Here is a 24,641-nt window from a genome sequence, read left to right on the forward strand (position 1 = left end):
ATGTCCTGGATGAAGAAGCCGTGGAGAAGATAGCAGAGAGGTCTGAGAACAAGTCATCTCTGACTGACAAAGTCAAAGAATCCATAAGGTAACATCCTCTTTATGCTCTGGACAGGGTGGGAAGCATTCTTGCTTTAATACAGAATAAAATGTTTTGCATGTTTCAAAATGTATAAAAACATTGAGTTGATTGTTTCTGTTTGATTCCCAGACTTCAGTTATACATTCCAAATACAGTAGAATATGAGATTGCTACCAGATTGTATATACTGTAATTATGGTTATACTTTGATATAGCTATGATGGTATGGTACATGCTATGTTTTACTCTTTGTTGTAAGGTTTTGTGCATTGATTCTACATATTGCTTCTTGTTCATATTGTTTCTACGTATTGCTACTTTGTGATACATATTCTTGTTGAATATTTTGGATTATTATTGGGTGTACTTGCACTTTGGAGTGCCTAGGATGGGGCTCGAACAGGCTTGACAAGTCAGCCGGTTGTCATACTAATTGGTCAATGTTATCTATTTATTTTACTTGACCAATTTTTTATGAAGGGCATATTTCTGGTTTGTTTAAAGCTGTTGTTTTGGTTTGCTCTGAACCAGCGACTGATGCCGGGATTTTGAGGACAACTGGTTTGGGAATCGCTTACACGCAACAGAAACCAAGGAGCATATATTTCAAAAGGCAGAGATCACAGTTAATATCCTCAGCTTTCTCTGCACTGGGAGGAAAACTAGTTCTTTTTTAGCCGGCATGTATACCGCTATGGATGGTAGGTCTACATAGTCACCTCTGTTTTACTCCTAAAGTTGTTCATTTTTGTGTCCATTGATTCTACATATTGCTTCTTGTTCTATTGTTTCTATATATTGCTATTTTGTGACACATATTCTTGCTGAATTTATAATGTTGTTGAGTGACCGTATTGGGTGTACTTTGGAGTGCCTAGGATAGGACTTTGACAGGCTTGACTAATATTACTAATATGGACCAGTTCTATTTATTTATTTTACGAGGAGCATATTTATGGTTTGTTTAAATTAGCTTTTGCTCTGAACCAACTGACGGTGAGAGCAATTGGTTTGGGAATCGCTATTATCACTTACACACAACCGAAACCAAGGAGCATATATTTCAAAAGGGAGAGATCAAAGTTAATATCCTACGCTTTCTGTGCACTGGGAGGAAAACTGCAGAGGAAAGTTTGATGGATTTCATTTTCGCACACGTGAGTGCCGTGACCCCTTTTCCATTGCGTCTTATTAGTGATCGGGTTCTTTTTCAGCTGGCCTGCACGGGCATGTTGGCTACTACCAATGTGATGTTGTCTGGCAAGGGAGAGATCATGAATAGTTAGACAAATGTGTGGTTTTTGTAGCGTTAATATGTGGGGAAAGGAAGCGGTCCTGGGAGAGAGTTGAAGGAGGACAAGACTATATGGAGTCAAAAACAGTCATAAGAAACCAGTGTCAATTTGACATTTGTTTCAGGTGGACTGTGTACCAATGCACATAGGATATGGGTAGTGACATTATATGTCACCTACACTGTATATAGCTGCAGTCAGTGCTCTAACAAATGTGCTCCTCAAATCACGTCCAACCCAGATTTGGCTCAAACAAATCTGTTCTCCTGCTATGCCGCAAAAATGTGGAATATCCCACCGACGGCATTAAAGGAGTGTAAATCCCTACCCTCCTTTAAAACCGCTCTGAAATGTCACTTAAGGGTGGCTGCAACTCGAAACTGGTAAAAAAGACAAAGCCTATCCTTACCTCCCCTTGACCTTTTTACTGTAAATACCATTTGTTTTATTTTTATTATGATTATATTATTTTTGCATAGTATGTGTTTAATTTTTCTGTCATTTAATGTTGTATGCGTATGAGTTGTAAAAAGGGACCCCAAATTAAACCCAAAAAGCCCAAAAGCTTTCTTGTAGTATAAAAAGAGAAAGAGAAAAAGTGTGGGGTTTTTATCCTTTTAGTTGACTGTGTATCGGTGAATTGTACTGTCCTTTGTACCTGTACATTTTCCTATTCAAACTTCTAATAAAGTAATCAATCAATCAATCAATAACCCTCTATCCTCTCTTTCTTCCCTCTTTCGTGTGTGTGTGTGTGTGTGTGTGTGTGTGTGTGTGTGTGTGTGTGTGTGTGTGTGTGTGTGTGTGTGTGTGTGTGTGTGTGTGTGTGTGTGTGTGTGTGTGTGTGTGTGTGTGTGTGTGTGTGTGTGTGTGTGTGTGTGTGTTAGATGTTCAGGCCCCAGGGTGAAGAGCTGTGTTCTGGGCAGTGTTCCTGTCCTCTCCTGGCTGCCTCGTTACTCCATCAGAGAGAACGCCATCGGAGACATCATCTCTGGACTCAGTGTGGGGATTATGCAGCTGCCGCAGGGTAAGGGCTGCTTCAAGCTTTATCTGACTTGAGGTCAGCAACCACTACACCTGCTAATAATGATGGGTCGTTGGTATCGACCAGTGGCTCTTCAAGATCTTCATTCAGATGTTTCTTAATTGGCATATTAGCTAGCGTGAGAGATGCATTTTACATCCACATTGTTTCAATTGCATGCCTGCACACATGATTATGCAATCACGTCTTTTTAGTCATGTTTTAGAGACCTGGAACACTGGAAATTACATAGATCTGCACATCGAAAACAAACGACCTACAAGCTCACAGTCACAATGCATCGCAACGTGCGATGTTGGGAGCTTGTATGTCTGCTATTCTCAAAACGCAACACTGTCATGCAGCGAAGCACGAATCAAGCTTTACGCAACTGCATCTCCTCCTAATCAGCAGGACTTCTTCGTTGACTCGGTCGGGTGTTATGATAAACAGAACCGGGGTTCCGAGATAATAGAATCAGAACCGACCCGGACCCAATTGACAATAATAAAACGGAGACCTGAACTCATATGGGCCGTGGATATTATACAATCAAGCAAAAGTGGTGAAGGTTGGTGACACATTGCAGGCAAGTAGTCAACCTTCCTTGTGCCATCATGACATAAAATTCACAGAACAAAACAAAAGCTGTAGGTTTTTCATAGTAAGGTAGACCTATTTATTTATTTATACTGTGCGACGGAGTCCGAGTGCACTCGCGCCCTCCTCAATTTATTCAGTTGTTTTTTGGCAAGCGACACCTCTGCATGTTGGAGTAGATATTTGTCAGGTAACTATAAAATCAGGAACAGATTGCATCTGTGATAAAGTGTAAAGAAGTTCAGCTGTAACGTAAGGAGGTGTAATGATCAGTTCTGTGCACATATCTGCAAACACGCATGCGACATTATTTATTATATAGTCGATTAATTTTACTCTTTGGCCAAAGAAAATATAATCATCACGGTTTTCCGGCCCAAAAATTGCCTAGCGGAAACCCTGACTGCTACCTGTCGGCTCTCCACAATTAAGGATATCTGCTGTAACCAACTGTAACTAACTGAATTTGACCTATGATCTGCTACAGTTTGTTCGACTTGTTGGTTGTGTCCTTCTAGGTATGGCATATGCCCTCCTAGCGTCCGTCCCTCCAGTCTTTGGTCTGTACTCGTCTTTCTACCCTGTCCTCATCTACTTCATTTTTGGGACCTCCAAACACATCTCAGTCGGTATGTACTGATATGGGAAAGAAACTTATAATGATGTTATGAGAATGCTTAGGGTAAACTGACTTGTGGTTTCCTAATTATGTGAGGTAATGTTTTGCTAGGATAGATTCACTTTAATAAGCCCACTTTGTACTTTGGGTCAAGGGCCCGAGAGAAGGGGCGTTTGAGCTCTCCTTTACTCCTCTCGTGATTGATGTGCGTCTTTTCTAGATAACATGGGCCAACCTATTCCTGATGTACAACAGCATTGGGGCAATTAGACAAAAGGTTATAGGTGTTTAAGCTCAGTACTGTCTTCTGTCTTCTCCTAGCCAGTTCCCTCCATGGGGTGCATCCTTTCACTCATGTTTCCTCTTCTCACATTTTCTATTTTATAATAAACACTTTTATTATACTTAAAGTCTGTGGTATTTTGAGCATTTATTAAAAGCAGGATAGATTTTTCCACATCAGTACTCTAATAATTGTAATTACAGTATTTTCTGGACTATAAGGCGCACCTGACTATAAGGCGCACTGTCAATGAATGGTCTATTTTCAAACTGTTTTCATATATAAGGCGCACCTGACTATAAGGCGCACATAATAGACGCTACCGTTGCGTTATGCATCCAACAGATGGAGCTGTGCTAAAGGGAATGTCAATGTCAATGAATGATCCATATATAAGGCGCACTGGACTATAAGGCGCACTGTAGTTTTTTGAGAAAATTAAAGGCTTTTAAGTGCGCCTTATAGTCCGGAAAATACGGTACTTGCGCCAGCAGAGCAGAGTGCGCAATTACTGCGTTCGGTGATTTTGTATGATGTGTCAGTCTGTCTGTGTTTACGTCATCCAATGGCAAAACCTTTGAAAAAACATGTGTTTGCGTCATCCAATGGGAAAACCCTTGAAAAAAGTATGCCATAGGCCACAAGTGCACAGGCGCAAGTTGGCACCTCGACAGAGTGCAGTCTAGTTATTTCTAAGGCTCTGAATGTGATTTGAATTCAGCGGTTCTATTTTCTGCATCCACGTTGTAGAGTGGGCAGAGGAACTGTTGCTTCACAGCAAGAAGGTCCTTGGTTGGATTTTCTCTATGGGATTTGCACGTTATCTGTTCATGTGGGTTTGCTCAGGTTTCCTCCCACACCAAAAAGACATGCATTTTAGGGATGAGGCATTGCTGTACATTAAAATATCTTTCTGGCTGTTAATATTTCTGTCTCCATAACTATTTCTATTTCTGTCTGTCTCCAGTTCTGTCCTTCTGTATGTCTCAATATCTATCTGTCCGTCCGTCCATAGGTACTTACGCTGTGATGAGTGTGATGATAGGAGGGGTAACTGAACGGCTGGCTCCAGACTCTAACTTCATGATATGGGACAATGTGTCCAACTCCAGTATAGTTGACGTGATAGCGCGGGATGACGAGAGGGTCCGTGTGGCTGCAGCGGTCACATTTCTATCTGGATTATTCCAGGTAAATATGCACAATTTGGAGTAGAAATACTGTTGTTTGAAAGTAATTGTTGTTAACCAAAAGTGGATCATGAGATGTCCCTAAATACATATTGACTTCGTGGTCATAGCACTGTTTTGGTCACAATGTAAAAGCAGTTGAGAAATGGGAACCACTAATCTCAAAGTAATTGTGAGAACAGAGATTCTGTTTAAATACTTTTGCTGTAATCCATTTTTATGTTGTGGCTCTATAGGAAGCTAGCCATCTGTCTGCAAGTCCAGGGCTAGTATCGCAAACTGCTGGATATCACCAAATGTCTTATACGAAGCACCAGTTAGCCAAGAAAGTACTTATATGTTCACATTATGTTTTACATTTGTTGAAATGAGAAGCAAACGTCTTTTTGCATACCTAAGGAGACGGACAGGTGCGTTGGAGTAATGAACTTGAAAAGCAAAAAAAGGGAGTCCCGCACACTTTCTTCTTCACCTACAAAAAATGTAAGCATAAATACAACATTTCGGCCTTCTTCATGCCTGATGAAGGTCCGAGTGACCGAAATGTTGTATCCCTATTAATACATTTTTGTAAGTGAAGACAGTGTGCGGGACTCCCTTTTTCTGTTCTTCATATTTGAAATGGAAAAACCTTAATTGCTGAAGGTGTGGCTGAGACTTTGTATTTGCCCCTGTGTCCGTGTGTGCGTGCTCGGGCAGCGTTGGGCCGATGGCCCTGAAACTGTGCACCCACACTCCATGGAGGAGGGAGTGTGGGTGAAGAGGACGATTTTTGCTAAACATTTTTTTGAGCGGTGCTAACCGCTCCTATAGACCTCTTTTTTACCAAAACTATGATGTCACAAATGATGATGACATGAGTTCGCTAGACCAATGAAACACTTCGATTCTGTTGATCTGTCCATGATGTCATAGTCACAGAGGCACCCGATTGGTTCACCCTGATTTAGAACGCGTTTAGGCCGCGTAAAATACGTCATAACGTGTTTAGGCCGCGTAAAATACGCCATAAAAAATTATTGAGCGGTGCTAACCTTGAATTTCAAAATTATATTAGATGAATATCACTTATAAGCGACAAAATAACCACACTTTTAGACAGACTGTGGAAAATCTTACAGGTTATAAATGATAGGCAGCTAATACAAGTTTAAAATACAAATGAACAGACTTTGAAAAACTAAAATATTTATCTTCTGGCCTCTTCTCGCCTCTCTGGAGGCCTCTCTGGAGGTAAATAAGGTCACTTATCATTACACTATGACACTCTTACAAGTTACAATCCGTAGCTTGGTCAACTAACTGATGAGAAATGACGATAAACACTTATATAGTCTGAGCAGACCTCTAGACTGACATCATACACAACAAAAAGGATATTGCCATGCATGCCTATCAACACTGATTTGCGCAGGAATTAGTTTGCACCGCTCACTTCGCACGGGTGCGATTTTTATATTACTCCTACAGCACAGTTCGTATTCCATCCTGATTGGCTAAGATTGGCTTCAAAAGTTTGCAGGAGGGGCCTGTTTTGAAGAAAATGCTTCAAATCATGAACGCAGCGTCAGATTGCCGTGAAACGCCAGCACATTCCCACTAGGCCAAAAGGATGAAATGCCACCCTACATTTTTCATGGTGGAGCCTTGAAAAATGCCTACCTATAGCTGGACCGATCGGCGTGAAACTTTGCACGCACACTCCCTAGAATTCTTTTATAGCGCCACCAGGAGGTGGCAAAACAAATTCCTCATACAGATTTGTCCAAACATCATGCAAATCTGTACACATTATTCCTTTGTGATCAAGATAGATCTGTCAGATTTTTCATATTCCATCCTGATTGGCTAAGATTGGCATCTAAAGTTTCCAGGAGTGGCTCATTATATCGATCCAACCTGCCTGTATATAGAGATCTCTGTATTTGTCAATCCTTATCCCTTTTATGCCCATATGTAGATCCCTGATATCATCATTATATGCCCATACTGTATATGGCCATAGTGATGGGCCGGCCCGTAGACTCAGCCAGCCTCTATATATGGTTATGTCTGAGTCATACTGTAGGTCTGCCAGCCTGCCAGCCTGATGGCATAGATACAGTATAGCTTCACATACTGGGCCAAGCCGTTATTAGAACCTGTCTTGTTTTTACAATATTTTCAGATGCTTCAGTACCTCCGGCCATTAGTTCTCTGACCACATAGACAAGGGTTTGAATCTGCCTCTGTTATCATCACTCTATTGTCAACACTGATGATCTCAAAAAAGGTTTAGATCAAAATCCTATGAGGTATATATGCTTGATTCTGGGTGCATTTCCAAAGTGTCTTGTAACCATTGACAACCATGAATTGAATCAGGACTAGCAAGTCTGTCAACTTAACTACTCAGCCACCTTGTTTGTTTCCTACAGTGTTTTCTCCACTTACCCTATAGAATAGCGCTATCCCATTATTATGCTACTAAGTAACCTTTGATCCATAGGCCTATGCTTAATACACATTTAAGGATTGCTTGTAGTGTTCCAGTGAAATGTATAACTGGCATTGACGAGGATGGAGAAGGAGATTTGAACCCACACATGCAGAGAACAATTGATGAGTAGGATAGTCTATCACCTTAATGCCCTCGTTTGTGATTGTGTTCTTCCAGCAGTGCCACCTTGCCACTAAGGTACAATTCCCAAACCCTGAAAAGTTACTCAATTTAGGGTGGCTCATTTGCTCCACAGTTGATAAATGTTGTTGACGAGGAAGGGATCTTTCTTCTCCAGCTGATATATGCTGTAGAACAGTGTCATCCAATTGAACTGAAGTACAGCTCCTGAACCCTGAAATGATTTAAAACCCATTTTAAAGATGTCTTGTAGTGTTCCTCGGTTAAATATATACAGTATAATCGTCAACATCGTCGGATTTGAACCCACATGTGCAGAGATCATTACTGAAGGCATATCTCTGTCTATCTATCTATCTATCTATCTATGGTCTTCCTATAGATCTTGCTGGGCCTGGTGCAGTTTGGTTTCGTGGTGACCTATCTGTCTGAACCTCTGGTCCGAGGTTACACCACAGGTGCTGCTATGCACGTCATCGTCTCCCAGCTCAAATACACCTTCGGTATCAGCCCCAAAAGATACAGTGGACCTTTCTCACTCATATATGTAAGACGCACACACTCACACAAACACACACACCTGCACACATTCACTGTAAAATATTCTGTGTTAATATAACTTACAAATGGATAAATTAAAGGTAACATTTTAATGTAGATCAAAAATGTAATAATACATTCACAGAGCTTGTAAAAAGGTGCTAGATAAAAGTATCACTTTCCCTGTATAAAACTATTATGAATAATTATTTAAACTATTTTGTCAGGTTTTCGTTTACCCTCTGAAGTTGGCATTATCCCTGTTGCTTTCATTTTATTTGGGGAACGTCCTTCTCTTCCCTTAAGAGACAATGCAAACTGCATTGAGGTGTAGTGATTTAGTGAGACATCTAGTGGCTGAATGTTGTCTATATAGCACCTTTAACACAGGTTTGCACTGTGTTTGCCTGTGTGATTGCCTACTAAATAATGCACTCTGCAAATTGCAAGACATGTTATACGTTTACATGCATACAAAGCTGAAATACAAAATGGACATTGTGTGTGTGTGTGTGTGTGTGTGTGTGTGTGTGTGTGTGTGTGTGTGCGTGTGCGTGTGCGTGCGTGTGCGTGTGTGTGTGTGTGTGTGTTCAGACCGTGTTGGAGTTGTGTTATCTACTACCAGAAACTAACATCGGTACTTTGGTGGTCAGTATTGTTTCTGTCGTGGGACTCGTCCTTGTAAAGGAGCTCAACACCTACCTGTCTAAAAAACTACCTGTGCCCATTCCTGTAGAGCTGCTGGCTGTGAGTACATCACATACACACACTGCATTATGTACACACATTCTTGGTCTCACACACATAGTACATCATGTATCGATGCATCGCTAACACATGTATACTTAGTCTGGTTGAACCAAGCCCCCAGAACGGCTTGTAAACGTTTAAGCGGCCGCCCTACTGGCCAAAGCTGGAATTTCAGGCGGGGTGAAACATACATGCACGAGCATAAGAGCGCGCCGCTGGGGTCTACAATAGGGTTCAATGGACGTCGACGTCAAACATTTTGGAACCTAATTTGGTTCCAATTTCCCCCAGAATGCACCTGGACTCACCCACAATGCACTGGAATTCAGCTACTTCCGCATGCTTCTAAACGCCACTGAGCACTTGCATTGAAATGATAGCTGGGGGCGGGGATGGTCCGCTCTCTATTATATATATAATATATATATAAATATATATATATATATATATATATATATATATATATATATATATATATATATATATATATACTCTATGGGTTGAACAGACTATAGGTCTTGTCTAGCTTGCTCATCATCTGCTGTAATCCTTCACCCAATCAGACATCACAATACCTTGATATCGTGACGTCATCCTTTTCCCCCTCTTTGATTGGCTCCCCATTAGAGTCAACGTCAACCACACTTACAATTTCCAATTGCATCTTTCTGGTTGTATTACAGTCATACATCAAGGTCACTGTTAATTTAACTCTCTGATAAACTCTCTAATAAACATTACCCTCACTTGCTCTGTATCTCTCTCCGCCTCCCCTCTCTCTCTCTCTCACTCTCTCTTTGTCTCCCTCTTTCTTCCTTTGTCTTTCTCTCCCTTTCTCTCTCTCTCTCGCTCTCTCTCTCTCTCTCTCTCTCTCCCTCTCTCTCATTCTCTCTCTCTCGCTCTCTCTCTCTCTCTCTAGATCATCATCGCCACAGTAATCTCCTGGCAGGTGAATCTGCATGTTAAGTATGGAATTGATGTGGTGGGGGACATTCCGTCAGGGTGAGACCCTAACACACGCACGCACGCACGCACGCACGCACGCACGCACATACATACGCACGCACGCACGCACGCACGCACGCACGCACGCACGCACGCACGCACGCACGCATGCATGTACATGCTCTTGATGATGCTTTGCAGGATGATGATGCAGGATGATGTTTTGTGTGTCAAACATGTGTCAAACATTTTAACCACCAACAGGCAACTTTAGGGTTATAACCGACCAACTTACAGTTGTCTACCTGTCTAATCATAATGAATCCCTTATGTTCCCCACCAGGGGTATCGCACCAAATTCTGGGCCCTGGGTACAAGGATTCACTGCGGGCCCCCCATGAATGTTCTTCATAGGGGGAGGGGGTTTAACCCATTTATACTGGGAACGCATTATTATGCATTATTTTGTGCTTTAACTATTGAAAAATTGCAGATATACTAGCTCACAGCGCGGCACCGAGTGCCGTGCTGCGAGCTTGTAGATCTGCTATTTTTGAAAAATCGTTGTGCAAGTCTTTGAATATTTCAAATCCTTCTAAGATCTGGGGCGCCCGCAGGCCTACTGGTCTAGGTGCATACCATATAGGCATTGCCACATTGCATTGATGCCAGGAGGTGGCGCCGGTTCGATTCCCGATCCGGACGACCCTTGCCGCATGTCATTCCCCTGATTTCCCCCCATTTCCTGTCAGTCTACTGTCCTATCAAATGAAAGCCCCCTCCCCAAAAGAAATCCTTCTAAGAGCTTTTGAAAAACCTTTTCATGTCAAGGACCCCCAAAATGATACGCATTTGGCCACAGATCCCCATCTCAAAATATTTTGTTCCAGAATTCCAAAATTTGAGTTACAAATGTTTGCTTAAAAAATACATATATTCAATGATTTGCACACATTTTTACGACTTAGCCCCTCCACCTTGGGCCCTAGTAACTCAGTCCCACTTTTCCCCCCCTTGTGACGCCCCTGTTCCCCACCCTCCTCCAGTCTCCAGCCACCTGAGTTCCCAGCAGTCAATCTGTTTGGTCAGGTGATTGGGGATGCCTTCGCTATCGCTGTGGTGGGCTACGGCATGGCCATCTCCCTTGGACGAATCTTTGCACTGAAATACGGATACAAGGTGGACAGCAACCAGGTAGGACTGGACAGTGGTGGAAAAAGTACTCAAATGTTTTACTTACTTACTCTGTTAGGGTGCCCTCACACCAAAATACCTATGAGAGTGGAATCCACGTTCCGCCAATGCATTTCAATGAGAGTTAAGCGGTTTCATGCCAGCAGAGGATTTCTGCAAAAAACGCTCCCTTATCATTGAAATGCATTGGCGGAACGCGGATTCCACTCTCATAGGTATTTTGGTGTGAGGGCACCCTTACAAGTAATATAGAGATACTCCAGAATATAGAATGTCCCATTTCAAGTTTTGAAATGTATAAAAATCTTTTGAAAATTGCGATCTACAAGCTCACAATGCAACGCATTGCGACGCATTGTGAGCTTGTAGATCGGCTATTTTCCAATGAGTTGTGTATAGGTGCGTAGCGACATCTTTGTCATGTCTTTTGTCTGGGTGCTGTTTGACTCTCAAACATGTACACAGTCATACTGTACTACATGTAAAGATGGAAGTCACTCTGTAGCAGTTACAATGTATACAGTAGATACTAAAAGATAAGATATGTTATTGAGGATGAGGATGATTATGGTGACCCCATGGTCATTCCTCTAGCTCCACCCTCAGGCCAAAGTGTGACCATGAATTGTTCTGTTTTTTTAGCAGTGCTAACCGCTCCTACATCTGGCTTTGTCTGTTTGTATGTATGTATGTAGGCTACGTACTGTCCCAGACTTGGCTCATTGGCCAAGTTGCGTGGGACACTTAAAAAGCACCGCTCACTTCACACTGGGTGTGATTCCTTTTAACTTTCAGACCTGCTAGTGAAAATGGGGGGTCTAAGGTTGGGTGTAAGGAGCAGCATGGCTGCAAGAGGGGCATTTAGACTCTTTGTCTCGTTAAATAAACAGTATGACTGGGAAGTGATTATATGGTACCAAAAAGGGGGGCATACAGTACGTGCATGAAAAGGGAATTTGATGCATGTAGAGGGAATCAAATGTCACATACTTTACTTTCCGACAAAAAAAGAAGACAGCCCCTCCCCTTTTTACAGCAGCCCCAGTGGCCTGGCACTGGCCTCCTAAGCCAGGGATTGTGGGTTCGAGTCCCATCTGGGGTGTACCTTTAGAAATTCGGTGCATTGAAATGATCCTTTGTCCTCCACACAGTTACATATATACTGTAGGCTCTATACACAGATTTAAACCCCATTCCTTTTTCTGATAGACATTTCAGAAAATATTTACTATTTTAATCCTTTTTTTTTTATATTTAATTATATGATATACTATATATACTAGTAAGACACCTCAGGACAACATGCAAAAGGGCGAGGTCGCGCCAATTCTTGGCCATCTGGCCAGAATGATGTATATCGGACCAGTTACCCATATATGGAGACCCCTGATACCCATATATGGAGATCCATGTACAGTATATGGAGATATGCTGTGAGAGCCCAAACATGCTTACTCAGTTATTCGTTATGTGAATGTCCTATGATGTCTATGATATCTGACATCATACCCTTTTATGCCCATACATGGAAATCCCTGTATGTAGAACCAGCCACACAGATATGGGCTGTCTTGGCCATCTGTCTTGGTCATATATGGATTCTGTTAGTGTGGTATGTGGCTGATGTGGCCTCCATATGGGCATTCCCATATGAAGTCCTGTTAGATATGGGCTTAATATTGATGACATCGTGTAACTCCATATATCAGAGCAGCAAACCCATTCTGTTAAGAGTGGTCCCCCTGACATCACAGTGACATCAGAGCATGATGTCAGAGCGACAAACCCATAGAACCACAGTGTCAGGCATGACAGATAGACAGAGATACACACATATGGAGAAGCTGTGACCGTTTACATACTAATCTGCGACCTTCCAAATATATGTTTTTTTATCAGGTCACCAGACCTGATCTATAAATCGTCCGTCACCTAGTCACCTAGACCAGTGGTTCTCAACCTTTTCAGGAAGTGACCCCCAAAATAATCATATTTTAATCTAATCTAATAGGAGCTGATTGCCCTGGGTCTCAGTAATACCATCGGAGCAGTGTTCCAGTGCTTTTCCATCAGCTGTTCCATGTCTCGCTCCATGGTTCAGGTTACTACAGGAGGGAAAACTCAGGTATGTATGGGCGGTGGTGTTAAAGGTCTTTAGGAAAGAAGTTAAGCGAAAGACGTTAAGCAGGAAGGTAACTGACCGCCCCTGGTTCATTCAATGCCTTGCTGAAAAACACTCACACCTGTCTTTACAGGTAAAGGTAATACTGTAGTTTACAAGCTTACGAGTAGCTCCAAGCTCCTGAACAAGAGCGAAATTTTAATATTATCAGGTTTCCATGTTGAGACTTTGAGACTTTCTCTTTCATTTGGAGCTTGTACTGTAGTTCATCTTGACATTATAAAGACTTCCTCTGGTTTCAGACTGCACCCACAGAGTTTAAATGGATTTAAGAAGGAGAAGAAAGGGGGGGGGTGCAGTACTCAACGTTATTCTGATAAGTGGGTCTATAAAAAAAACACTTAGACAATCGATTTGGAAATTTTGACATCACACAAACAGAGACTCACAGAGAGCCTAAACGGATTTGGCCTGGCATTATCATTCATCAGCCAGGACCTATTATCTACAATGAGATGAGAGGAGAGAGTGAGAAGACAGGAGTGTAGTGAATGTATGGTAGAAGCAATAACATTAGAAGAGGCTTCATCTAATCATGTCCCGTCTCTCATGCATCATTTCACTGATAATGATGATCACTGGCCAGCTGGGGTTTGTCAGCTCTTTCAGTCTGAGCCCCCACTCATTTCTCCTATTGCTGTCTCGGAGATAGCAATCTCCAGGAGATAGTATCTCCACTTCCCTTTATTCGTCTGACCCTCTCAATGTTTTCTGATTTTCTCTCCCTTTGTGCCTTGGCTATTATTTCTGTGCCTCTCTCTCTCTCTCTCTCTCTCTCTCTCTCTCTCTCTCTCTCTCTCTCTCTCTCTCTCTCTCTCTCTCTCTCTCTCTGTCTTTAGGTGGCTGGGGCTCTATCAGCAATAGTTATCCTTTTCATCACACTGTGGATTGGAGCTCTTTTTGAAGATCTGCCCAAGGTAAAGTGTGTGTGTGTGTGTGTGTGTGTGTGTGTGTGTGTGTGTGTGTGTGTGTGTGTGTGTGTGTGTGTGTGTGTGTGTGTGTGTGTGTGTGTGTGTGTGTGTGTGTGTGTGTGTGTGTGTGTGAACTGTCTGTATGTCCATGCATATAATAAGGTGCATGTAGAACACATGTAGTATGTGTTCTCCAAAAGAGCATGCATGTGGGTGTCTGTACTGCACGTACATAAGCATGCATGTGTACATACATACATTTATGTTTGTGTGTGTGTGTGTGTGTCTACATGTAGTATAGTTAGTTACAGTTCTGTAGTCTTTGTGTCGTGCAGGCGGTGTTGTCAGCCATCGTCTATGTGAATCTTCATGGAATGTTGAAACAGTTCCTGGACATCCCTGATCTCTGGAGGCGCAACAAAGTGGACATGGTGAGTACGTTCACGTTTTCACATTCACATTTTTTGTCACATGCTCATACATGTATCTGCAGTGAAATGTTACATACAGTAAATAATACTAAAAGGTAATAAAAGAGACGCGCGCACACACACACACACACACACACACACACACACACACACACACACACACACACACACACACACACACACACACACACACACACACACACACTTTTATATTCTCCATCATCTACATTATCTAAATCAGTATGTATGGAAATGATGGAGCTTGCACGAAAACATGTGTGAATGATGAAAACAATACTGATTGTAAACCTGTGATGAAATTGGATTCTGATCCATATCATTATCTCTCCATCTCCTATTCTGTCCCTCTCTGTCTCTCTGACTGACACTTTCTGTCTCTCTCTGTAGTTGGTGTGGATTGCTACGTTTATCCTGACAGTATTGTTCAACGTTGACTTGGGATTGGCTGCTTCCATTGGCTTCTCCATTCTCACTGTCATCTTCAGAACACAACTGTAAGCGCGTGCACATGCATGCACGCCCGCACGCACGCCTGCACGCACGCACGCACGCACGCACGCACGCACGCACGCACGCACGCACGCACGCACGCACGCACACACACACACACACACACACACACACACACACACACACACACACACACACACACAGAAACACTTTATTTCCATTATGTATGTATTATGATTTTGTTCAAGCTGCAAGAATATGAAACATACGGACAATAACACTTTACAAGAAAAACAACAATGTGTAAAACTCAATATCAATGTGTATAACCAAGTATGGGACAGACAGAATTATAAATTAGCCATGTATTGACAAAAGGCAACAATCATCCAATACAGAACAGTTCAGTAGTTGCTTGTGGTAGGAAGAAAAGTGGAGAGAGGGGTTCTCACACATACAGTATGCGCCCACACTCACATACACTTGGCGCAGACATACTTTTCCCACTGAAATAGTAAGCCCTGTTTTTGGTGTGGTTTGTGATGATGTATCTACATTTAGTGACCACAGTGACTGTGTTTAACCACACCTATTACAATCTGCTAATGCCCATGTCATTAGCGCGCGCGTGTGTGTGTGTGTGTGTCTGTCTCTGACTCTTTTTCTGCATGTCATGTCTGTGTGTGTGTATGTCAGACCGAAGTACTCCCTTCTGGGAAAGGTTCCAGACACTGACATTTACAGGCCCATGGAGGACTATCATCAGGTACTTAGACCAACCCTGTACTTATAGACCTATACTGTATAAGTGTTCAGCCTTCTATGGGGGCTTTCAACTTCTGACTCTGTCGATCCAGGCCCATGCAGTACTGATGTATTATCTTATTCACTTCCATGTATCTTCTTTAAAGGAATACATAAATATATATAGTTCCATGATTGATAGAGAGATGGATGATGGATGGATTTTGATTGATTGATTGTTTGTTTGATTGATCGATTGATTGATTGATTGATTGATTGATCGATCTGTTTCAGGTACAACCGGTGCCAGGGTTGATTATTTTCCGTTCCTCTGCCACACTCTATTTTGCCAATGCTGAGATGTACCAAGATGCCTTGGCAGGGAAGGTGAGAACACACGTGTTATTACACATACGTGTGCATGTTCGCACGCCCATGTGCACACTGACTGTACATACTGTAAATTCACTCAGACACACATATATATATTCTATATATATATTTGTCGCGAGAGCCGCGACAACCCCCCACCCCGCGAATCCGCAATAACTACAAGCAATACTTTAATCAGTGGCTACTACTATGCATAACAGGTTTCTAGTGGTGAATGTGTGAGCGTCCTCAAGCCTCTATTCATATGGATGTATAGCCTACTTAGGTTTCCAGCTGTGACTGCATGTGCATGTGTCGATGTGTGTGTCCTCATCCATTACTGTGGTATTTAGTGTTTGAGATTCGTTCAAGGCAAACTTTGTTTCTCTATCCTACTGCAGCGCTGTATTTTCTAAATTAATTTAAAGAAAGTAGAACATAAAATCTTAAGTAACAATGCAAATGTAATTAAGACTAGAAAACTATTGTTTTCCCACCATTAGATCTGCTGACATCCTTTCTATCTAAATAGCCTCTAGAGGCGCGTGCACGCGCGTGCACGTGACGTCAATAAATGACCGTCCGCCCGGGAAAAAAAATCCCAAAGCACCACTGATTCTATCACCATGTGTCTTTCTTTCTCTTTCTCTCAGAATAGAAATATGTCACTCTATGCCAGTAATAATCATAATTTCCAAGAGATAACCTCAGCAGTTGACACTGAATCAGTGACACATTGATAACTGACCTGCTATTATCACTACGCAAATCACCAAGTTGACAGGCATTGTTCAAATAAATATCATCCTTCTCTTAGTTTAGATATAATCAGATATCTCCACCTACTGATATGTCTGATGACATCTAAATTAAGACTACATGGAAATGCAAAGACTCTGCCGCCATCCTTCCTTCTGCAAAACTATGCCCTCTTGCTCTCCTGTGCTGTTCTTACATGGCCATCCATTTTTTTTTTTTTATTATTTGTCATGTGAGGTGCAAGTGAAGGAAACAAGGTTTCAATGTAGAGACATGGGATGCACCCACTGAGGCACAATCAAGCAAAGGGAAAATGGATGTATAAAGTGAAAGGATTCAGGCATTAATAAGGAAGGACTGAGGGAGTGAGACAATTCAAATATAAGTGGATGTCATTATGGTACAGTATAGTCCAGGTTTGCTCTTTTGATCTAAAAATAGATTTATTAAGTATTCTTTGAATAGAAGCCAGATTAAGACAGCAAAACTCAGAGAGTAAATGTAACACTGAAAATGTCAAATTAATGAACACTCTGGATTTTACTGTGCAATATTTACTCGTACACTACTGATAATACACAGCAAAAAGACAAGTAACGACAGACGAACAACAAAAAGGGCTGGCCTTATACCAATGATGTTGCAAATACAGTACATGAAACAATATGTTGAGTCAGAATGCAGTATTCAACAAAATTGTCCGTTGCCTTGTTTTGCGTGGTTGATATGGCGCGTCTTGGTGTAAACTATTTCCTACAGTATGAGACATAACGTAACCGCGTGTGTGGGCTAGCTGCTTCAACGTCAGAATGCAAAGTGCCTGCCAGATACTGTTGCAGTAAAGACGTTGAGCAATGTGAGACTCACATGTGCAAACACACACACACACACACACACACACACACACACACACACACACACACAGAGTCAGAATGCAGTATTCAACAAAATTATCCGTTGCCTTGTTTTGCGTGGTTGATATGGCGCGTCTTGGTGTAAACTATTTCCTACAGTATGAGACATAACGTAACCGCGTGTGTGGGCTAGCTGCTTCAACGTCAGAATGCAAAGTGCCTGCCAGCGGTCATGTGAACGCCCTACTTAAGTACTTATGTCATTGTGTCAGCAGTGTTTACCAGCAACCTCTGATGCACAATTAGTGTTTTTTACTATTGGTTACAAGCACACTGGGTGCACTTTTTTCAGAACTCTCGACCCAGCAGTCGCTAAAACTGTGACACTTTTCATGGGTTTTACATAAAATGGATAGAACTTATAAAATGGCTGAATTTTCTCACTCACACTTGCACTGGCAGAATAGAATGAGTCTACTGCACATTTTGCAAATGTTTACATACTCATTTTGTTGCAGTTGAATATGTTTCATTTGAGTTCAAATCCAACCATACAACACTGAAGTGGACTGTACGAATACCACATTGAAATAATACAAAATCCCAAAAATGTATATGGAGACAAATGATGAAATACTTTTGATTTATCTTAAATGAGCCCAGCTATCTGTGATTTCCAACCTCAGTTGGAGACGAACCGAATCTTGGTATTTTCAATATCATTGCCATCTATAAATAGCCAAACATCTTTGCAATGATTTTCACAAAAGATGGACCAAGGAAGTGCCTTTCTTCTTTTGTAATTTAAACTTTAGAAAAAAATAGATGTAATCAATATTTATTATTTATTATTTATTGATAGATATTTATTTATCTATCAATAAATAAATAAGTATTTACAAGAGAAAAGCTAGAGAGCACTACACAATTTACTACTTGTAGGGTGGCATAAAATTGTGCATCTAAAGTGTTTCTTGCTAGTGTTTATAGACTTAGATAATTATTTTAAAGGGCCTACACCATGCTTTTAAAACTATATTTTTTGTATAAATATATGCTCAAAATTGAGTCTTAGACAAAAAAAGTTTTTGAAAAAAAAAAGTTTTTTGAAAAAAAAAGTTTTTTGAAAAAAAGTTTTTTGAAAAAAAAAGTTTTTGAAAAAAAAAAGTTTTTTGAAAAAGATTTTTGAAAAAAAAAATGTGATTTTTTTTTTTTTTTTTTTTTTACCTTTTGACAGTTTTTGAAAAAAAAAAATTGAAAAAAAAAAAAAAAAAGTTTTGAAAAAAAACATTTTGAAAAAAAAAATGTTTTGACTCTGAAAAAAAAACGGGAAACGTGTGTGACGTCACATGCGTCAACTCTCAGAACAGCACTGTTCTGAGAACCCGTGGAAAGCTTTTCATCTCTGTCTTCCCAAAACCAGAGAAAGACACAATGTACAGAAATAGGACTTTGTGAGGATAGAAGGTGCCAGTGGGACCCCAAAAAAAGGTTTTAAAATAGAAAAAGTGAAAATTCATGGTGTAGGTCCTTTAAAGGGTGACAGCGACTAGAATAGCAGGGCCCTTAAGATTTTATTTAATGCGGAAAGATTTTGGTAGAATTATTTAATTGTAAGACATGTAATTATGTATTTTAATAATAATTACCATACAAATTATGATAAAATAATGCATAATATAGATCCTGCAGAGGGAATCCAGGGTAAGAGAAGTCCGCAATGTATTGTATTGTATTGTGTTGTGTACTGTGTACTGTGCTGTGATGTGATGTGATGTGATCTGTTATGGTGTTGTGTTGTTTCAGTCTGGCATAGACATCACCAAGATCCTGTCAGCCAAGAAGAAACTGGAGGAGAAGAGAAAGCGGCATGAGAAGAAAGAAGCCAAGGAAGCTGAGAAAGCTGCCAAGAAGAATGGACAGGAGATGGTATACTAAAATATAACCTGCTTACACTTACACTTTGCATGATATGATGAATTTCTTTTTTGTTCATACCAGTTCATTTTCCACATGGTGGAAATGGCTATGCCTACTCTTGGATTCCCTAAATGGTTTCCGTTTATGTATCCGGTTGGCGCTGGTTTGTTGTTATTCCCCCACATGAATGGCGAATCTAGTAGTAGTCTCACCAGTCGCGCTAAGAGTTGGAATAAAACAACATATATACCAAACAATTATAATGCCAAAGTAACTAAACAAAATGATTATACCAACAAAACAAGTGATGACACGTCTGGCCCGAGGGAACTCATTTTGGAGGAGCACATGTGCTCTTAGTTTCCGCCCGAATGGTGATGCAAAGTTATATGCTCTGACCGAATCAGAACACTGCAAAATCAGTTGATCCCAGTCTATATGAAATCTACATTTTCCATGTTAAATCTCCTCCCATCCAGAAGGGCGAGCAAGAGACAAGGGCACAAAACAGCATCATAGAAGTAGAAGAGCAGCGTGACCCCTCCCTCCCCAGGGCGATCATCCTTGACCTCAGCCCCGTTAACTTCCTGGATACTGTTGCAGTAAAGACGTTGAGCAATGTGAGACTCACATGTGCAAACACACACACACACACACACACACACACACACACACACACACACACACACACACACACACACACACACACACACACACACACACACACACACACACACACACAATCTCATCTTGTACCTTTTTAACTCTCTCTCTCTCTCTCTCTCTCTCTCTCTCTCTCTCTCTCTCTCTCTCTCTTGACCTCATGCATTCATACAAGCTCAGTTCAATCACTACAGTAACCTGACGTAATGATCAACCGTGTGCAATGTTGTCTTTGTCTTTGTTTTTGTCACCAGATCCAGAAGGACTATGGAGCCGTTGGAATAAAGGTGTTCCTCGCAGGATGTCAGAGTAAGTAACATAATCACACACTCAATCCTGATTGATGCTTCGGCAAGAGAGTGTATGTATTGTGAACTGAAAAACAGCGTTGATGCATTGTGTTTACTTTTTATTTGACACTTTGTCGCCGAAGCATAAATCAGACGTCTGTATCGTTTACAGAGAAGGCCATGTGACGAAAGGTCCGGTAAACATGAATTTTACTTTATTCTCTACAGAAAGTATAGAAACTATGTAACTGAATCAAGGCTGCACTTATTACCTTGTGAACTAACTATTCTCTGAAAAGACAGAATAAACACCATTTGCTCCATTTACCATTAACTGGTGAACAGGCAGGCAATGGCAAGGTCACTCCAAACAGGGCAGATTGCCTTTGCAGGATGCATTATTTGCTATTGTGAGGTTTAAACCTGTGGTTGTCCAGAAACGAGAGAGGAGGTAGCCTTCTTGGAATCTGACCTTTAACACCACTCTGACTATTAACGCCACTCCAGTAGAGGGTGCTTATGCTCTTGCACTATGTCTGGAATACCTAAAATGCCCCAATTACCCATGGGACACTTCAGACAGTCACAGTAATACAAACATTATTTTCCTTGCTTTGATTGCACATAGCTTCCAACATTGTATGTTGTTTTAGCTGTTCTGCTATGTTATTGTAGTCTTTCTGTAAGACGGGTCAGTTCGTCAATCACTGCGCAGTCAGTGTGGACAACTACCATGTAACCATGGAAGGTGTCTCTGGGGAATCTACTGGGATCAAACGGTGGGTTCATAGGGAAAAGACATGGTCGTGGGTTTCCAAATGTTTTTAAAAGACTGTAGAATAGAATACGATAGTAGTAAAATATATAAGAAAATGAAAATGTGTGTATGTAATGTAAACATTCAGGGGTAGACATTAGCGCCCTCTGGGCCAGTGGCCTTTCAAGATCACTGGCCTCACCATTGTAACTACTTGCCTAGGACATTCGTCAGGAATTGATTCCCATAATAGTTATATTACTATTCCATATCATGTGTAAATACATAACTTTACATAGCAGATATCAATACACTACATAACATCAGAAGCAATTTCCCTAAAAGAATGTGCAATCAATGCTTTTTTCTTCTTCTTTTTTTTAACTACCCTGTGTGCATTATGGATACAACCCATTTCAAATAAAGTGCATATGTACCTCCACTGCAGAATATACAATTAAGTTCACAATTTATCATATGAATTGCTATACCAAACATTCTATCAAAGTGCATAATTGGCTTACATTAACCATTTACGTGACTAGCAGCAACAGGGCAAGGGGAATGTATATGTTAGCCCTGCATTGGGGTTTATGCTGTCATAAATACTGCATATTATGTACATTCCTGCCGCAGCTAAACAGTTATACAGAATAGACTGATTTAGAGACTGTGTATGATGATGAAATGCTGTGGTATAACGGTAAAAATGCCGATCTACAAGCTTACAGCATGTCACAAATGCGACACTTTGTGAGCTTGTAGATCGGCGGTTTTGAGCGGAAAGCCGTATGCTGAAGTATTCGACGTAGTATACTATGTTTATAGGTAGTATTTAACGTAATATACACAGCAGGCAAGTGCCTCGTGCGTTCTGCAGTTTAAAAAGTACATCCAGGCCATAGCAAACATATGTACAGGAGAAAAGAAAAAGTTAATGGAAAACTTTTGTGAAATCATAGTCTGAGATAACACATTAAAATAGAGTCTCTGGCAGGAATGTAGTTTATTAATTTCTTTTTTTCATAGGTTATAATTGGCATGTTTTCCCCAGATACCGTAATGAGGAAAACAGTTCTTTGTGAGTGACTGCGGCTGTGATTGGTGGTGAATGTTTGCATTGTCTGCCATGATTAAACCACAAACTCCCAATCTCCTCTGCCACACACTTGCTCTCTGTTAGCCATTTAAACAGTAAGATTCTGGCAATTCTGGCAATGCAAGACATTGAAGATTTTAATGCTTAGCAAAAAATATGTTAAGACCGGGAACGCATTATAACGCATTATTACTTTAACCATTATTTTATGCTTCAACTATTGAAAAAATGCAGATATAAAAGCTCACAGAGTGTCTTTGAATATTTTTGACCCGGTTCTACAAATGTCTTCAAAATCCTTCTTCTAAATCAGTGGTTCTCAAACTTTTTCATGTCAATGGACCCTCAACATTACATGTATTTGGCCGCGGACCCCCATCTCAAAATATGTTGTTCCAGCAAAGATTTGCTAAATCCGAAATAGCAGATCTACAGGCTCGTAGCGCGGCACTCGTTGCTGCGCTGTGAGCTTGTATATCTGCTATTTTTTAATAGTTAAAACATAAAATAATGGTTAAAGTGGTTCCAGGTCTTAATGGCTCAATTTGTACTGACTATGCCATTATGTCTCACTTTTCCCCCCTTCCTTCTACGCATCCACCTTTCCCTTCTTCCATCTCTCCCTCTATTCGCACAAATCTCCCTCAACCCTCCATCTCCTTCTCTCCCCGTCTCTCATTCCATTCATGAATCTGTCTCCCTCACACTCACACTCAAATCATATTCCTCCTTTCCTTTCTCCATCCATCCACTCCCCCTTCCCTCAAATCCACCCCCCCCCCCCTCTCTCTCTATCTTTCTCTCTCCTTCTTCTTCCTCCCTTCCTCTAGCTGGTGTAATAGAAAACATGGAATCTGCAGGTTTCTTTAATGACAAAGTGACAAAGTCTTGTCTCTTCTCCTCCGTCCATGATGCTGTTCTGCTCTGTCAATCTGACACCGATGGACAGGTACGCCCCCCCCCCACACACACACACACACATGCACATGCGCATGCAGTATACACACAATGCATATACAGTGGGAATACTGAAGTTAAGGTATGCACACGTGAACAAGGGTCTATAAGCGTATTTGCATTGATATATGCATGCACACACTCCTCAAGTATGCACATCTGCACAAATGCTACAATATCTGCACGCACGCACGCACGCACGCACGCACGCACGCACGCACGCGCGCGCACGCACGCACACACACACACACACACACACACACACACACACACACACACACACACACACACACACACACACACACACACACACACACACACACACACACACACTGCACATATTCCTCTCATTGATACATTCAGATTTGCATTCCCTAGTGTGCACTCCTGAATGCAAATTCTTCTTTCAGCTAAAAACATAATAGTGTGTGTGTGTGTGTGTGCGTGCGTGCGTGCGTGCGTGCGTGCGTGCGTGCGTGCGTGCGTGTGCATGCGGGCACATATATGCATGCACATTATGCATGTTCAATTGTATGAGCATATACATGTGTGTTTTAGGTTTCACTGGCTGCATTGTTTGTCTGTGTATGTGAGAGAGAGAGACTGAGAGAGAGACTTACATTACATTTCCCCCGGGAAATCCATCAAAGGGCCACAGCTGCAGTCCATGAAATACATTTTACAGGAATAGACTTACTTTAAAATGGGAGAGACAGAACAGCAGAGGCGAATAAGAATAAGAATCAAGATCTGGGAGTTGTGAGAACGATGTTGAGCAATGTAATAAACGCAGAGATGTCTGGAGACATCTGACTGAAATCTGACTGACTTTTTGTCCTCAATCTTTCTCTATCCTTCCTGTGCATGCCTGTTTCTTGTTCTCTGTCTGTATCTCACTCTATTTGTTACTCTCCTTCACTTCTGTCTCTTTCTGTCTATAACCTGATCTACATTCCTCTGTTATTCTCTGTCTCATCTCTCTTGCTCTCTCTTCCTTTTCTTTATTTCTCTCTATTACTTCCCTGGTTTCCCAATTCCCATTCCTCTCGTCCTTCCATGTCACAGGAGATGGCAGCAACCCATTTCTGA

General features: G+C 41.3%; 1 protein-coding gene across 1 annotated transcript; it reads left to right on the top strand.

Moving 5' to 3' along the window:
• slc26a6.2 (solute carrier family 26 member 6, tandem duplicate 2) lies at positions 1-24,641 on the top strand (the record flags this gene model as incomplete). The annotated part of the gene is made up of 19 exons (XM_080732631.1): positions 1-88; positions 2,265-2,404; positions 3,520-3,630; positions 4,919-5,094; positions 8,096-8,260; positions 8,848-9,000; positions 9,923-10,005; positions 10,995-11,142; positions 13,154-13,267; positions 14,164-14,241; positions 14,571-14,666; positions 15,075-15,181; positions 15,834-15,903; positions 16,176-16,268; positions 19,673-19,795; positions 20,266-20,406; positions 20,704-20,758; positions 23,426-23,544; positions 24,618-24,641. The coding sequence occupies exons 2-19, from the start codon at positions 2,389-2,391 to the stop codon at positions 24,639-24,641; spliced, it is 1,872 nt and encodes a 623-aa protein (XP_080588757.1). The 5' UTR covers positions 1-88; positions 2,265-2,388.

Source organism: Nannobrachium achirus (genome assembly GCF_963921795.1).
Source record: "Nannobrachium achirus genome assembly, chromosome: 9".
Classification (NCBI taxonomy): Eukaryota; Metazoa; Chordata; class Actinopteri; order Myctophiformes; family Myctophidae; genus Nannobrachium; species Nannobrachium achirus.